Here is a 16500-nt window from a genome sequence, read left to right as displayed (position 1 = left end):
CATTCAAGAGGAGGAGGAGCTGGAGGAGGTTAGGGAGGAGGAGAAAACTATTTAACAGTAAAATCGAGCTGATTAGTGGTTCGGGTCCTCAGTCCAGGACAAATGAGTAAGAGAATTTTTTTTCAATTCATAGATCACCATCCCGGGTTTGTTCTTTACGCCTGGAAGAGTTGAAAAGAGTTGAAGAGAGCTCCTTGGAGATATTCATCGGTGTCTATTCTTGTAATATATACACATATACTATTTATTGCGTTCTTTAGCGAGTAGATCAAGCCTTAAACACCGTAATCGTGTCATAATTGTTCGGGATGAGAGTCCGTTCATTATGATAACAATGGTTACGATAGAAATTCGGAGCATAAAAGCCACCTTCGAGTACTCTGGACAACGTTGCCCGGGGCGCGATCGAGGTGGCGTAGCAAGAACCTTCTCATTGTATTTGCATGTGAATGAACAACGCACGCTGCGAATATGCACTTTCTTGCAAGTACCCATAACGGAAGCCAATTCGTGAAGAAGGGAATGTATGCCATGCATACAGCCTGAAGAAGGCATCCTCACGATCTTTGTGAGCCTCCCAAACATCACCAAACCTACTAATAAGACGTTTTGTGACGGTTATTAATTAATAACTAATTAATATTTAAAAAAATGCGTGGGGCACAGAAAAAACATTCATCGGATACAAGTCAACAACAACAACAAAAAATAGAAGACAGCCATTTATTTCCTGCTGTGCGATGCGCGTGTACGTAGCACAGACTGTTGAGTCGTCATAAGAGCGTCTCCAAAATACTGTAGGGAAGCCAACGCATTTTGAATACATATCTGTGCGCTGAACCTCGCGAAGAGGCTAGAAAGGACGGGTTGAACACGAAATACTGACCGATGCTCTGAAAAAAGTTGTTCTTTCTCTCCTCGTGTGTCGCAAACTTGTGGGGGATACAGCTTCAAATTATGCAGATGAGTCACAAGCTTGGAAAAATGACTCAATTACTAAAAATACGCTTTTTAATGCACTAAAGTATGAAAGCGGCCTATCTCGAGCGCAGGCACTGCTGCCCCTCAAAAGCGGAGTGTAGCAGACGAAAGGGGCGCGAGTCCCTAAGCCGACGTCAGAGCCAGGGGGCGCCACTGAAACATCTCACCGCCAATACAAGCTTAGTGCCAAGTACTGCAAACAAACGTGTGGGGTCGGCAGTGCTACGTCGCTTGCGGTCTGGCCACACATGTGCACTCAGGTGGCATCATGCGCTGAACTTTTTCCACGCAAACGCACCTACAGTGACGTTTAGTCGCATCCGAACGAAGTATCATTTCTTTTGTCTCGCGGGGTACTTATGGGCTGCAGAGTTATTTCGCGACTTACGCAGCGGACACAGACACTAAGATTTGCTCACATTTTGAACGAGGTGGCGTAGTAGCGAGGACGTTGCATTACTGCGCGCCTCATCACAGGCTTGACCCACGAAGACGCTTTTCTGGTGAATGTGAAAAGCAACTGCTCAGTCCACCTGAGAACCGCCTATATTTTCGGGCCCTGCATGTGTGAGGTGTAGCGCATCTACACGCTACATTTTGAAGTGTCCGAAAGGACTTACCCGACAATTATTACTTAACTTGTTTAACTCCTGGAAATGCTTAAACGAAAACACGCCGAGGGAAGCATCGAATGTCAGAGCTGTAAAAAATAGTTTTGACGGTACAGCATAATTTAAACGCTTTTAATTTGGTAATGGGGGTATTCAACTGACTTCCGCTCGCATTGTTTAGCCCTCTCCACCGGCGAAACTTCCATTCACAGTCGCTTCCCGCCTAAACTATTACATGTGGTCAGTTCCCATACCAACGGTGTTGCAACATCTGAGCACCTGAAACGTTGGCCTTTCGAAAACGGCATTTTTCTGATGTTTCGTAATAAGGGCGACTGAGCTAGCCAAATCGTGCGGCACCTCTTGGATACAAGCGAGGCTACCACAGCCCCTGCAATCTCCAGTTTTACCGCAGCGGCTGTCGGTATTCTCCCAAGATGGCCGCGTTCGGGCACCGACGGGCGGCGACTCACGGTAAAGTTCGAGGCTGACGCCGCTGGCGACGAGGTAGGTGCCGTTGTGGTTCGATGCCTTGCAGACGAGGGAGGCGTTGAGGTCGTGGCGGTGGAGCTGCGGCAGCTCGAGCGTGGAGCGCGTCACGCCGTGCGACGAGCTGTCCGTCGTGTGGTGCAGCTGCTCCGTGCCGTTGCGCCACCAGCTCACCGTGGGCTCGGGAACGCCTGCGAGGCAAACGAACGGACATGCTGCATGTATGCGAGGCGTGCCGGGGATGAGCGCGTTCGCTCATTTATTGGTTGTGAGGTTTGACGCTGGCGATGAGGCGCGCCCTAGTGGAGGGCTCCGTATTAATTTCGACCACCTGGGGATCTTTAACGTGCGCCAAAATCTCGAACACAGGGGCGTTTTTGCTTTTCGCCTCCATCAGAAAAGTGGCCGCCGTGCCTGGAAAGAGCGTGTTTGCCCTGGCGAAGTCTGGCAACTTATCTGGGGCCGCTAGCTTGTTCGAAATTGTCCTTATATACATACAGTTAAACCTGGATATAACGAAGTTGATAAAAATTCGCATGTTTTCGTTACATGCAGGTTTTCCTTACATGGAAGTTTCGAGCTAAGGCTCGCGTGAATGAAGCAGAAACGAAACGATAATTCTAGACTTGAGCGGTGACGAAGTCACCCTTAAAGGATACATTGACAGTGAAAAAATGCTGCTTTCCCACGAACTTAGTCACTACACGGCACTTCAAACAACGCAACTTATCCCGCATTTACAGGCGTAACTTGAGCATCTCTTTTCCCTTTTGGCACTCTTCGGCGCCGTTTCAGGGGACAAACCTTTGCTGAAAGGGGGGCGCCTTTGCACGAATTTGATGCACTCTGCATGACTGAGAATGTTGAGAGGGTACTAGCTTGGATACTGTACCGGACGGCGACGTTCTTCTTTCTCGCCGGCGAGACGAGCTGCACAGTGAGTAATCGCAGGGGAGTTCGCAAGTGCACAGCAGTCCTCTGGGCGCACGCGCCAGCAACACAACCACTTACATGAATATCTAATTTAGTTAACCGTCTATGTCCGGCGTGAAAGCTACCACAATGCGGGTCACCAGTAAGGGTCAAGAAGTTTTGTGTACATGACCAAAGCCACAGCCTGTCACAGCAGAATGGCGGCAGGGAGGCAAGTCGTGAACAAACGATTTTACAGCTAACAAAATTGTCCAGGAAGCGGCTCACTGGAGTGATTAGACCGGGGATAGTGAGTTCGCAGACGGCAACCCCCCGAAAGGGGCCGCCGACCGCAGTGAACCCCTCACCTCTCAACTAGAGTGAGAGGGCGGGGGAGGGCGTACTGGGAAGACAGCTGCCACGCCGAGTTACAAAAAAAGAGGAAAGAAAAGATAAAAAATTGGGAAGGTGGGGTGGCCTAACAGGTGTTCAATATGCCGATTAAAACCGAAAAAAAGGAAGTTCACTTTGTTTAGGTACCCAGCAAAGACGACAATTTCCCCAAACTCTCATTAATGACCGAGGACGCGTATTTGAACTTGTCACAAGGTGCAAGCGCATTAGTCGACCGTGGTTAGAGCGAAACCCAGATTCTAATATCGTAGCTCCAAGTGGTCAAAAGAGGTTAAGGTGCTTTATCAGAGGGAGAGATGGCAGAGTTTTCGAATGTGACTTCTGATTATTAAACCTTGCTCTGAACGACTCAACGCCAACACGGTAAACAGAGCATGATGTCTAGGCTGACTGGGCAGATTTGGTTAGGGAAGTCGCTGTGCTGAGGACCACTGTGCTAGAACGCAAACTAAAGTCGGCTACTGCTTGTTGGCGAATGATGGGACGTAATTATCTGCAGAAGTAAATAAATGTACGCGCTTCACACTATTCTGACAGATCCAGAATTGCTGCACATGAATAAGGGGGATGAGAACGGGATGGCCAAAGTTATAATTTGGAGGAAAGACGCGTAAGGTCGCCGCAACTTTCACTGATGCCAAACGAAGCTGACTCAAACTTATAGATAAGGTAGGACTACATTTGAGAATTGTGGCCTTCAGCTGTTCAACAATATGACCACGAGTGTTCACATGCCTCGATAGAGGTAAAAGGGGCAGGGTTTTCCATGAGAGCGGTGATTTTTAAACCTCAAACGGAAAGGTGTTTCAGTCTCGCCGATGTATTGTTCGCCGCAGAGAGTGCATTCCAGAAGGTATACGACGTTGTCGGAGTCACAGTTAGAGTTACCTTTTACATTAGCATGCTTGTTTGAAGCTGTGCTGGCGGCGCGTTCTGTGATGGTCATTGGCGGGCATACTTTACACCGTGGTTTGTTACACGACATGCAACCAGTAGATTGCGGTCAGCTGCTGCTGGGTTTAGTGAGAAAGTCGCCCAGATTCTTGCTCCGTCTGTAAACAACGCGTGGCGGCTCGGGAAATATTCTATTTAGGCGTTCGGTTTGAACAAGGGCATTGTGATGTATTGTGAGTATGGACGCAACTTTCGGAGCTGAGGCTGAATGGCTGGCGGAGCAAGAATCTAGGACACACCTATCTGGCAAACACCAAACTTATGCGCCCATGTCTTTTTGTCGGCGACTACTATATCCCGTGATAAAAGAAGGCCCCCTTCACTCCTAGTCGCCGGAGTGGCGATGGCGCTGGCTAGCACCTCCACGCGCAGGAAACAAATTACCTTGCAATAAATACCCAAAAAAGCGGAGGAAAGCCCACCCCCGCCGCCGGAAGCGCAGTGGCTATGGCACCAGAGCGGTATTTCGGTTATCGTGGGTTCGGATCCCACCTGGCGGGCATATTTTTCTCCACCTTTTGTCTATCTTTCAAAAGTGCAAAAACTGACGGTTTCAAGAATAAATGACTTACCCCTAAGCCCGTTTGCCTTCGCGGCGTTCTTCACGGGCTACCGTTATGTATGTATGTATGTATGTATGTATGTATGTATGTATGTATGTATGTATGTATGTATGTATGTATGTATGTATGTATCTATGTATGTATGTATGTATGTATGTATGTATGTATGTATGTATACTTGAGAAAATGGTTGACTCACGATTAAAAACAAAAACAGTGGTTTACTGACGTTTCGACTGCAGGACCAGTCTTCACTTATAGGCTGGTCCTCCAGTCAAAACGTCAGTAAACCACTGTTTTTGTTTTTAATTGTGAGTCAACCATTTTCTCAACAATTTCTTCTAGCTCCTCGAGAAGGTATATATATATATATATATATATATATATATATATATATATATATATATATATATATATATATATATATATATATATATATATATATATATATATATATTGTAGGGTAAATGTAGCGACTGGTGAACAGGAAGAAGTTGCTTAATTAGAAAAGGGACCACATATCCCATGGCAGTCTAATAGCGACGCTGTCACAGCTGAGAAAAGCCCACGAGAGAAAATGTCCTCTTCTTCGTCAAGCCGGGGTGTGTGGGTTGTGGGGACCAGGGTTCCGGCCGCAAGGCTAGCTCGGCTGAACTCCGCCACGGACCGCCGACCGGCGTAGCGGCAGAGAGCAGCAAAGAACACACAAACACAACGAAACGACCAAACACTCGTTTATTGGCGTGCCACCAATAACGTAGCCGACTCTCGCTCGTCCCGACCCAGCCGTCCAGCGAGGATCAGGAGGCAGGCGCAAGGGGGTAGACAAAGGAAGGTGGTGAAGCTGGATCTCCGGTACTCACGTCTCTCCTCGTTGCCCGCTGGAACCCAAGAGGCCCTTCCTTCGTTCCGCACACCGAGACCGGCCCGCCGGGGCCCCGAAGAACCGGTCACGTGACGAGCGATCGGCGCGCCACGACATGCCTGCGGCGCGGCGGGAGCGACGCAGCCGAGGGGAGAGAAGGAGCCTTCCCCCCCTCGCCTCGGCGGCGGGCGGCGAGGAATAGGGAACGCGCCAGGACTCTGGGTTTCCCACAGGGTACACACCCGCTCTCGCGCGAACGAGAGATTGACGGCACCGCCCCTCTGGGCTGCCGTCGAATGACTGGAGTGTGGCATTGCCTTCCTCTTCGGAAGTAGCATCGTCCCGATGCTCGAAGTGCGGTTCACCAGGAAGTAATAGATGACGGCCTCGGAACGAGATAAGGCAATGCTTCATTGCCGAAGGGCAACCGTCCCAGGAATTCGGCAGAGAAAACGTTCTGTCCATCAGCAAGTTCCGGATTCGCGTGGTGTAGAAAAACAAGGCTGCTCTCTGTCGTAGTCAAGGAGGTTAAAACAAATTGCAATTTTTTTAACCTCCTTGGTCGTAGTACAGCTTCATTCGGGCCACGTGCACTACCTCTGGAGCTGGCCGGACGCGTCGTGAGCAGGGCGCCCTTCCATCAGGTGCCGCTTCATAGTTGACGTCACTAAGGCGGGGAACCACTTTATATGGCCCGAAATACTGACGGAGCAGTTTCTCCGTACGTCCACGCTGTCGAACTGCTGTACAAACCCAAACCGCGTCCCCGGATTCGTAGAACACGGCGTGCCTGTGCTTGTTGTAGCGAGCAGCATCGGAACTCTGCTGACGTTGAATTCTCTGCCGTGTTAGCTGGCGTGTTTCTTCGTCTCTTTGCACAAAATAGTCAACGTCGCCGTTTTCATCCTCATGAACTGGTAGCATGCAATCAAGAGTTGCAGTGACAACGCGACCATAAACCAGCGGAAATGGAGTCATTTTTGTGGTCTCCTCAAGTGTCGTGTTGTACGCGAATGTTGCGTATGGCAAGATCTCATCCCACGTTTTATGCTCTAGGTCGACATACATTGATAGCATGTCGGTGAGGGTCCTGTTAAGTCGCTCAGTCAAGCCATTGGTCTGCGGATGGTAGCAGTTGTTCGCCTGTGAGAGGTGGGGCTTAGTATCATGACGGACTGCATGCGGTCAGCTGTGAAAGCAGTGCCCCTGTCTGTTATGATAATCTGGGGTGCTCCATGCCATAAAACCATGTTGTGGACGAAGAACTGAACTACCTCAGCCGCAGCTGCTCTTGGGACATTCAGTCTCTGCGTATCACGTGACGCAGTCGGTCGCCACTACGATCCATCTGTTCCCCTTAGTGGAGGTAGGAAACGGGCCCAGGAGATCCATGCCGACTTGCTGGAAAGGGGCACGGGCTGAATAAGCCCTGCCGGCTTCAAAGACGCGAGCTTCCTCCTCTGGCACTTGCGGCACCTCTTGACGTAGATCTGAACTGTTCGCAATAGCTTCGGCCAATAGTATTTTTGGCAGATCCTCGCCAGTGTACGGCTCACGGCCAGGTGCCCCACCGAGGCTTCGTCGTGGCAGGCATGTAAAATTTCCTGGCGCACCGCTGTTGGCACAACGAGTAGGAACGCGTCCGGGCTATTTCTGAAATTCCGCTTGTACAACACACCATTCCGGAGGCTAAAGGACGAGATGTTTCGGCCAAAGCCGTGCGGAATTGGAACATTGAGGCCTTCCAAATGCTGGATGACAAGAAGCAATTCGGGCTCTTCTCGCTTCAGTTGGGCCATTTCAGCAGGACTAACGACTCCGAGAAAGGGGAAGTCTTTGTCGGCGTCTGGGGATGCCGAGTCGACAGGCGCCCGTGACAAGCAATCAGCATCGCTATGCTTCCGCCCGGACTTGTAAACGATCGTCATGTCGTACTCTTGCAGCCGGACTTCACCTGGCGAGGCGTCCAGATGGGTCTTTTAGGTTTGCCAGCCAGCACAACGAATGCTGGTCACTGACAACATTAAACGGCCAACCATAATGGTACGGCCGGAACTTATTGATGGCCCAGACGACGGCAAGACACTGTGTTTCAGCGGTGGAGTAATTCGTCTCTGCTTTTGATAAAGTACGGCTGGCATAGGCAAAAGCTCGCTCGGCTCCGTCCCGCCACTGAACGAGGACTGCACCAAGACCGACGTTACTGGCATCGGTCTCTGTATGCGCCTGTTCGTCAAAGTGAGCCAGTACTGGCCTTTTTCTAGCCGGTCCCTCAGGTGATTGAAGGCCACTTCTTGCTCTTCTTGCCATGCGAAAGGTACGTCGTTTTTCGTCAGCCGCGTCAATGGTTCCGCCTGGTCGGAAAAAGTCTCTACAAAGCGCCTGTAATAGGCGCAGAGGCCTAGGAAGCGCCAAGCAGCTTTTTTGTCGCCTGGTCGTGGGAATGCTGCTACAGCTGCCGTCTTCTCAGGGTCTGGTGCAACACCTTTTGAACTGATGACATGTCCTAAGAACCGCAGCTGTTAGTAGCCGAAGTTGCACTTTTCTGGTCTTATTGAAACACCAGCCGACTTTATGGCGTCTAGAACCAGTCTAAGCGTGTGTGGGTGGTCATCAAAACTGGAAGGAAACACTACGACATCGTCCAGGTAAACCAGACACGGCTGCCATTTTAAACTGGCCAAGACAGTGTTCATCATTCGCTGGAACGTCGCGGGTACAGAGCAGAGACCGAACGGAAGTACTTGAAACTCGTAAAGGCCATCGTGTGTGACAAACGCGGTCTTCTCTCGGTCTCGCTCGTCAACCTCAATCTGCCAGAAACCACTTTTGAGATCTAAAGAGAAGTACTTTGCATTTCGCAGCCGGTCTAAGCCGTGGCCTATTCGTAGAAGAGGGTATACATCTCGTTTTGTTACATGATTCAGCTTCCTATAATCGACGCAAAATCGTAAGGTTTTTTCTTTCTTTCCGACCAGCACAGCAGGAGATGCCCATGGACTTCTCGCCGGTGAGTCACGTCGTCTCGTAAAAGTTTCGTTACTTGGCTTCGAATGGCTTCTCTTTCCTTGTAGGACACGCGGATGGGGTGCTGGTAGACCATCTTGGTCATTTCGTCGACGATAATTCGATGTTTGGCCACAGGCGTTTGTCGAACTTTCGATGAAGTGGAGAAACATTCGCGGAAATCCTCGAGACGGACTATCACCTGCTGTTGCTGATCTGGCGACAGGTCTGGGCTGATGTGGATTAGCCCGACAATATCTTTCGGAGCCGATGCTTCATGCCAACCGGTTCCCACAGTGCAAACGTGTGCCGCTTGAACTAAGTCATGCAGGGAGGCGATAGCGGTGCCTTTTGGGACGTGTTGAAGCTCGTTCCCAAAATTTGTCAGCACGACATCCGCACAGCCGTTATGCAGGCGGATAAGGCTCCTTGCGACGCAAATGTTCCGTTCTAAACGCAAGTTTATGTTGCCTTCATAAGCCGTTAGCGACTTTCTACCACGTCCCCTTTAACGAGGGCCATTACACTGCTTCGTAGCGGTACCACAACGCTGTCGTCCACTACGCGGACGGCACGGAATTGTGTTTATGAACCGTTTCTGGCGATGGCTCGTCCTGTGGAGAATGTAACAGTCAACGTCTGTAGGTCGATATTGGCGCCGTTCGTTCGCAGGAAGTTCATACCCAGTATGACGTCCCTCGAGCATTCCGGGAGTACGATGAAATCGCCCAGGTAGGTGTACCCCCGTATTGTAACCCTAACCGTGCATTGTCCTGTAGGAGCCACCAGGTGTCCTCCCGCCGTGCGAGGGTGAGGCCCAGCCCACTGCGTGAGCCCCTTCCTTAGCTCTCTTGCCAAATTGTAGCTGATTACCGAATAATCCGCGCCTGTGTCCACCAGGGCAGTCCCGTCGATCCTCACGGCGAGGTCACACGTGGCTCTTTTTTCATAATTTTCTCACTACGTGGGTTCCTGTATACGTCGTCGTAAACACGATGAAGGATCTTTGCTGGCTGTCTTTTCAGCGGCCCCACCTCGAGAGGTCACTGGTTTCAGTTTTCCCCATGCGGGCTGGGCGAGCGGCGCCCGGCCGAACCAGAGGACGGACGAGGGCTCGGCCACCCGTAACGAGGAAACGATGCTGGCCTGGTTTCTGGGCAAGAGGGAGCGCTCTACGCCAACAGGTATTGTTGAATTTCAACAGGTATTCCACCATAACGAGGGCAGGGTGCATTCGTAGGGTTTCCTCGAACACCAGCACGACGGTACGGGCCCGACCTGTACAGATGACCAGCTTCGCCACAGTGAAAACATAGTAGTAGCCCGTCGTCCGGCGCACGCCACAGGTCCGTCTTGCGTACGGCGCTCCGTCAAGCATGAGGGGCTGGAAGGTTTCCAGGCTGGCGACGAATAAAGACGCCAGTAGTCGACGGGGCGTACGCGACGGTAGTAGCAGCGGCGACGTTTCGAGTTTTTTCGAGTGTGGAGTTTTTTCGAAGACCGGTCTGGTGCGATGACCACTACGCTATCGGCTGAGCTATTTTCCCCGCCACTGTCTGGGGTATTTATGTTAAGGTGTTTTTGTTTCCTGCGGTTGGGGGAAGCATTCTGGAGGTCGTGGGTTGGGATCCCACCCAGCGGCATTTTTCCCTCCACTTTCTTTCTGTCTTACAAAATTCTTTATATGTTTCAATGACCTACCACATTCTCCTTTTTGCTTTCCGAGGCTTTCTTGACTGCCAACCATTATTTCTCTCCCTCTCTCTCTCTCTCCCTCTCTCAATCTCACCGAGCCCCTCATTTCCCATTTTCTGATTCGCTATATATATATACATATTATAATAGGGTGTTTATTGGCAGGTCTTGCAAGAGGCACCAACGAGGTCTGGGCGTTTCAGAGTCCAAACGAGGTCTGGCTAGAGCACTGCACGGGCCCGGGCCGGCCCGAAAGCCCGGGCCCGACCCGGCCCGCGGGCCGGGCCGGGCCGCCCGAAGTCAATTATCGGCGGGCCCGGGCCGGGCCCGGGCTCAGTGCTGCGGGCCCGGGCTGAGCTCGGGCTCAGTGCTGCGGGCCCGGGCCGGGCTCGGGCTCGACGCCACGGGCACGGGCCGGGCTCGGGCTTGAATTCATAGGCCCGGCCGTTAATAGTTCCGACGTGAAGTGTAGAAAAGAGCATAAAATTGACTATTTTGAGTATACTTTTACGCGCTTCTTGGTGGTAGTTGTACACATTGTTTTAAAAACGTTTTGCTAGGGCTGATAGTCACTATACTGTAACTTTAATGACATTTCATGTACTGCATCAAGATTTTATATTTTAGTGTATAACATATCAAAGATACGGTTACAAGGAATGCCCTAGCGGTGAAGGAATTAATTAAGCCACTCTGGAGCTGTGCACCTATGTCTATGTACGTGTGTTTTAGATGTGGAACCAATCTAAATGCGGCTGGCGTGGCTGGAAATCAAACTCGCGTGCTAGAGAAGCGCCACCGCTTAACAACCACTACAGGGAAAATATTTCAACGCGCACACATACTCGTGGATTGAAATGGAGAGCAAAAAATTTCATTATTACCAAATTGTGACTGAAACAACCACATGAAGTTGCCAAGAGTCTGGTCATCAAAGGTGATGGTATCTCTCGTGTAAGAATACGAGCTATTATTACGCCCATGTGGCGTGAACTGCAGATGTTGTGAGCTAAGCTACGTGTACTTTTAAACCCTTATTTTTTGCGTTACAATTCAGGGCGTGCTTGTACAGACTAGATGCTCCGTCTGATTTCCCGCTACGAAGACACTCGACCAAATATAAGAAACAAATTTTCTTCAACGTCTAAGACCAGGCCTGGTCACACGCATGCGGGCCCTCCCTAAGCTCAAAAAAAAAAAAGACCGTGCCTGGGCTGGGCGTGGGCTTGAGACGACGGGCCCGGGCCGGGCCTGGGATTGAGACGACGGGCCCGGGCCGGGCCTGGGCTTGAGACGACGGGCCCGGGCCGGGCCTGGGCTAGGCTCACTTATGAATGCCAGGGCCCGGGCCGGGCCCGGGCTCGGTGTTACGGGCCCGGGTCGGGCTCGGGCTTCACAAAGCGGGCTCGGGCCGGGCTCGGGCCTTAAAATCAGGCCCGTGCAGGGCTCTAGGTCTGGCGTCCTGCCGCAGGTCTCGCGCCGAAGCACTGTCGATGGAGTTGCCGGTGTGTCGCTACGGGGACATATACCCACTGGGGGATTGACGCCACTCAGAAGGTCAGCATCCGCTTTAGCCGAACACATACCCGCTCGGGGAGACTGGTGCTCTGACGGTTGCTCACTATCTTTGTTACAATATGTATTATATATATATATATATGAATATAGCAGAACAGAGAGATACGGGACGAGGGACTCGGTAAAGATACATATCAAGGTTGCAGTCGTCATTGCCAGTGCTATTCGGCTTTTTTTCGAAATATATAATAGGGCCGAATGACGTGTGCTTGTCACGTTTCTTTGATTCATTGATAAATAAGCGAAAATATAAGTCGAGAAAAAATCCGCCGTTTTCCGGGAGCGGGACTCGAACCCACATCTCCGCATAACCGGTGCGGTGCGTTAACCAATTACGCTATCCCCACAGCGGCTTCTCTCTCGACTTTAAAGCGGGGGTTTATATTTACAAGAGCTCTGAGGCCGGTCAACTAGCGCCGCCCCTCGACTACCGCGGGAGACGTAGAACGTCTTCTTTCCCAGCGGCCGCCACGACTTCTCGACTTATATTTTCGCTTATTTATCAATGAATCAAAGAAACGTGACAAGCACACGTCATTCGGCCCTATTATATATTTCGAAAAAAAGCCGAATAGCACTGGCAATGACGACTGCAACCTTGATATATATATATGAATATATATATATATATATAAGAGAAGAAAAACTTCGAACAAGGTAAAAGCACGATTGTGGCCTACGTTTCAGCAAAGAGAACTTGCTTTCCTCTGAGGAAAGCAAGTTCTCTGAGCAAGCAAGCCCCTGAGGAAAGCAAGTTCTCTTTGCTGAAACGTAGATATATATTATATATATATATATATATATATATATATATATATATATATATATATATATATATATATATATCGGTCTGGTGCGATAAATCCCACCAGATCCGGTATTCTGAAGGTCGTGGGTTCGGATCCCACCTGGCGGGCATTTTTCCTCCACTTTCTTTCTTTCCAAATTCTTTATCTGTTTCAATGACCTACCACATCCTCCCCTTTGCTTTCCGAGGTTTTCTTGACTGCCAACTCTTATTTCTGTGTTATTTTCAACGAGCCCCTCATTTCCTATTCTGATTCGCTACTTGCATAGCGAGGGCCTCTGTTCTGGCAGTCTTGGTGCCATAGGAAGCTTAAGAGGGTTCAACGCTGGTCGACCACTGGCTACCACCCCGAAGCACAGGAAACAAAAATACCTAAACATAAATACTCCAGAAAGGGAAGGGGAAAATCGCCCCGCCGGTAGCGTAGTGGTTATCGCACCAGACCGGTATTCTGGAGGTCGTGGGTTCGGATCCCACCTGGGGGCATTTTTTTTCCACTTTCTTTCTTTCCAAATTCTTGATCTGTTTCAATGACCTACCACATCTTCCCCTTTGCTTTCCGAGGTTTTCTTGACCGCCAACTCTATTTCTGTGTTATTTTCAACGAGCCCCTCATTTCCTATTCTGATTCGCTATATATACATATATATATATATATATATATATATATATATATATATATATATATATATATATATATATATATATATATATATATATATATATATATATATATATATATATATATATATATATATATATATATAGGTCAAAACTTGGGTGCAGACACTTGGAAAACACTGAACAAGGGTTTGATAGTTCCCAACAGTTTCGCAAGGAGAACCTTTCGAAACTGTTGGGAACAATAAAACCCGTGTTCAGTGTTTTCCAAGTGTCTGCACCCAAGTTTTGACCTATTGCTACGGTAGTCCGGAACTGCTTACCTGCTACATATATATATATATATATATATATATATATATATATATATATATATATATATATATATATATATATATATATATATATATATATATATATATCTGTGTGCGCCCACACACTAGTGTCGTTACTACTATACTAAGAAACACGAATAGCCGAAGTCAATTGCCCCTATCCTCTTCTCGGCTGTCAGGAGGGCGCAGCACGCGACGTGAATCAGTGACGGATGGACGGTAGCGTTGAGGTCGGACCGTACCGGCGGCGGCCGTCTCGTCATCGCGGCCCGTCTCCGGGGGCGAGGAGGCGCTGAGACAATCATCGGCCGCCGACACTGCAGCGACAGCAGCAGCAGGAGGAGCGCATCTCAAGGGCCACGGCGGCGGCGCAGCTCGTGGCGTGATCATCATTCGGAGCGTCCCCCACCCTCGTCCCGGCCTGTCGCGGGCGCCACGAAGAAATACTCATGGAGACCAAATAAGCCATTCTTTAGCATTACAGCTTGATCCCGCTGACGCCGAGCTTGACGGATGGCGACCGGCCAGCAGCGACGCTGACGCCGCAGCCGCCGGAGGCCGCTGCGTGAGCACGACCGCCAGGCGCCCGTCTGCACAGAGGGCTCTGTTTTTTTCCCTCCACACCCAGGTGCGAAGAGGAGGGATAAGAGAGGGCCGCTGATCGGTATTAACGAGAGAGCTCCCGCCGCGCCAAGGAACGCTGCGCAACTTCGCGGGAAATAATGACGAGGCGAGCACCGCTGTCCATGAACCACACGCCAACCTGCCAAAAAGACGGGACTAGCGCAACTTGGCGCCTCCGGAGTTTTGCCCTGGAACGAACGCCGCTAAGGGAGCGCGGTAGAACCGCAATATTTCCGCCCACTTAACGGTAGATAACTCACACTCTTAGGCAAAAAGGAATAAACTAGGGACTAAAACACAGCCGTTAGTCTTCGCGGGCAGTCATTGCAGTCAGTGGGTCCTTAACATGGTGCCACGGGAGAAAATATCGATGTTCATTATAAGAAAAGCGCTTACGGTTAATCGAGAGCCGGGTAATGGCATGGAGCGGCGAAGCCGGATGGACAAACGCTTCTCGGTGAGGTTATGTTGATACGATGTGTTGCATACGATTCGCGCGAGGTAATAACGGGCAACGAAAGATTTCAAGCGCGTCAAGAATGTGACAAAAGAGAGCGTTGATCCTCAAGCGTAATCAATATGTATATGTTTAAGAGACGAGAAAAACGCTCTGGTTGGTTATGACAACAACCGCAAATTAAAAATGCTCGCTACCGCTAAGCGTTTTGAAGTTATCTTTTAGACTCGCTACATAATTGCCTTGTGCACCAAAGCTATAGAATGCTGCAACTGCTGTAAAACCCGGTTGCGCTTCCCTGTCCCGATCGTCCAGCAACGCTAACGTGAATAGCTAAGGCTAAGCAGCATCGAATTTGGTTTCGCTGATGCAGGAAAATATGGTCTGTTTCTCTTATCTGACACTCACGCAGACGACCGCTTTCACATGCGATACCTAGTGCAATTAACATATGTATCGAACACTAAGAACACACTTAGCTTGCACTAGTTTGTGCTGAAACAAATGAGTCGTCCGATCACCGAGCCACCTGTTTCAACGAGGCGACGAGTTGGTTGTTCTTTACGAGAAAAAAACAATGCCTGTATGGCTGTACTTAGAATCAAACTGAGCAATAGTCCCTACAGTTAGCGAAGCGCAAACAGCACATCGCGGTCGCATTCGCTTGCACGGATAGAAATTCGTACACCACTTGCAACGAATCTGCCGCGTTGTGTACCGCACTACACGCTGTACACTTCAATATTATCTACCGCAGCTTTCGTCCGGTGGCGTGGTCTAGTAGTGGCGTGTTGGTTTCCTTGTGTATAGTTCCTTGTGTACGCTTGCGGCCGTTCTCGTGACTCCGTACGCGTCTACCACCGCGGCTGTATAGCTTGAGCTGCTCAGGCATTCCGCCGCGTCGACGAACCGTGCGCCGGGGTCCTCCCCGAACTTGTCGGTGAGGGCCTTGGCTCTGGCTCGGCGTCTGCTCTTGTTGTGTTCCGGGTGCACGTTTCTTGGGATTGGGTCCACGCGTAGAGCCCGACGGACGTCTTCGCGCAGCGTGGTCTTGACTCCTTGCTGATGGTGGTACCCAATTCGTAGCTTATCAAGGATGTGGCGGCCGGCCTTCGTCCTCGACAGTCGCTCGAGCTGGGACGTCTGCTGAGCTTCGATGATTTCTTCGAGCGTATTGTGAATTCCCATCTCAAGCAGCTTTTCGATGCTTGCCGTGTCGGGAAGACCGAGTGCCGTCTTGTGCGCCTTTCTTATGAGAATGTCAATCTTTTTCTTCTCGCTCTGGTGCCACCGGTGGTAGGCCGCCACATAAGTTACGTGGCATATCACGAAGGCTTCTTTTAGCCGGACGAGGTTGTCCTCCTTCATACCCCCTCTTCTCGATGTCGCTCTTCTGAGCAGCCTGCAGGCGTTCGCGGCCTTGCTCGTCAGATGGTTGATCGTCTCCGTGTTTCTTCCGCTGGCCTAAATCATTATCCCCAGTACCCTTATCTTGGGTACCGTGGGTATGACGTTCCCGTCCCCAGTGCGGATCGTGACCTGATCGCACTGTCTCCGTGTGTGGCGTCGTTGCATTCTCGATGGTTT

At 50.2% G+C, this 16500-nt stretch overlaps 1 protein-coding gene across 2 annotated transcripts in view; it reads right to left on the bottom strand.

Annotated features, from left to right (window-relative positions):
- LOC144170858 (neural cell adhesion molecule 1-like) overlaps nt 1–16500 on the bottom strand; it is an 871116-nt gene that overhangs the window by 162108 nt on the left and 692508 nt on the right. For both annotated transcript variants that reach the window (XM_077700881.1, XM_077700882.1), the window contains exon 4: nt 2066–2272. In XM_077700881.1, the coding sequence (XP_077557007.1) occupies nt 2066–2272 (207 nt within the window). The remainder of the gene's footprint in view (nt 1–2065; nt 2273–16500) is intronic.

The sequence above is a fragment of the Haemaphysalis longicornis genome, unplaced genomic scaffold (genome assembly GCF_048455015.1).
Source record: "Haemaphysalis longicornis isolate Haplotype H1 unplaced genomic scaffold, Haemaphysalis longicornis Haplotype H1 scaffold_2, whole genome shotgun sequence".
Lineage (NCBI taxonomy): Eukaryota > Metazoa > Arthropoda > Arachnida > Ixodida > Ixodidae > Haemaphysalis > Haemaphysalis longicornis.
Note: the sequence above shows the minus strand (reverse complement) of the source record. Positions and strands in the feature narration are given on the sequence as shown.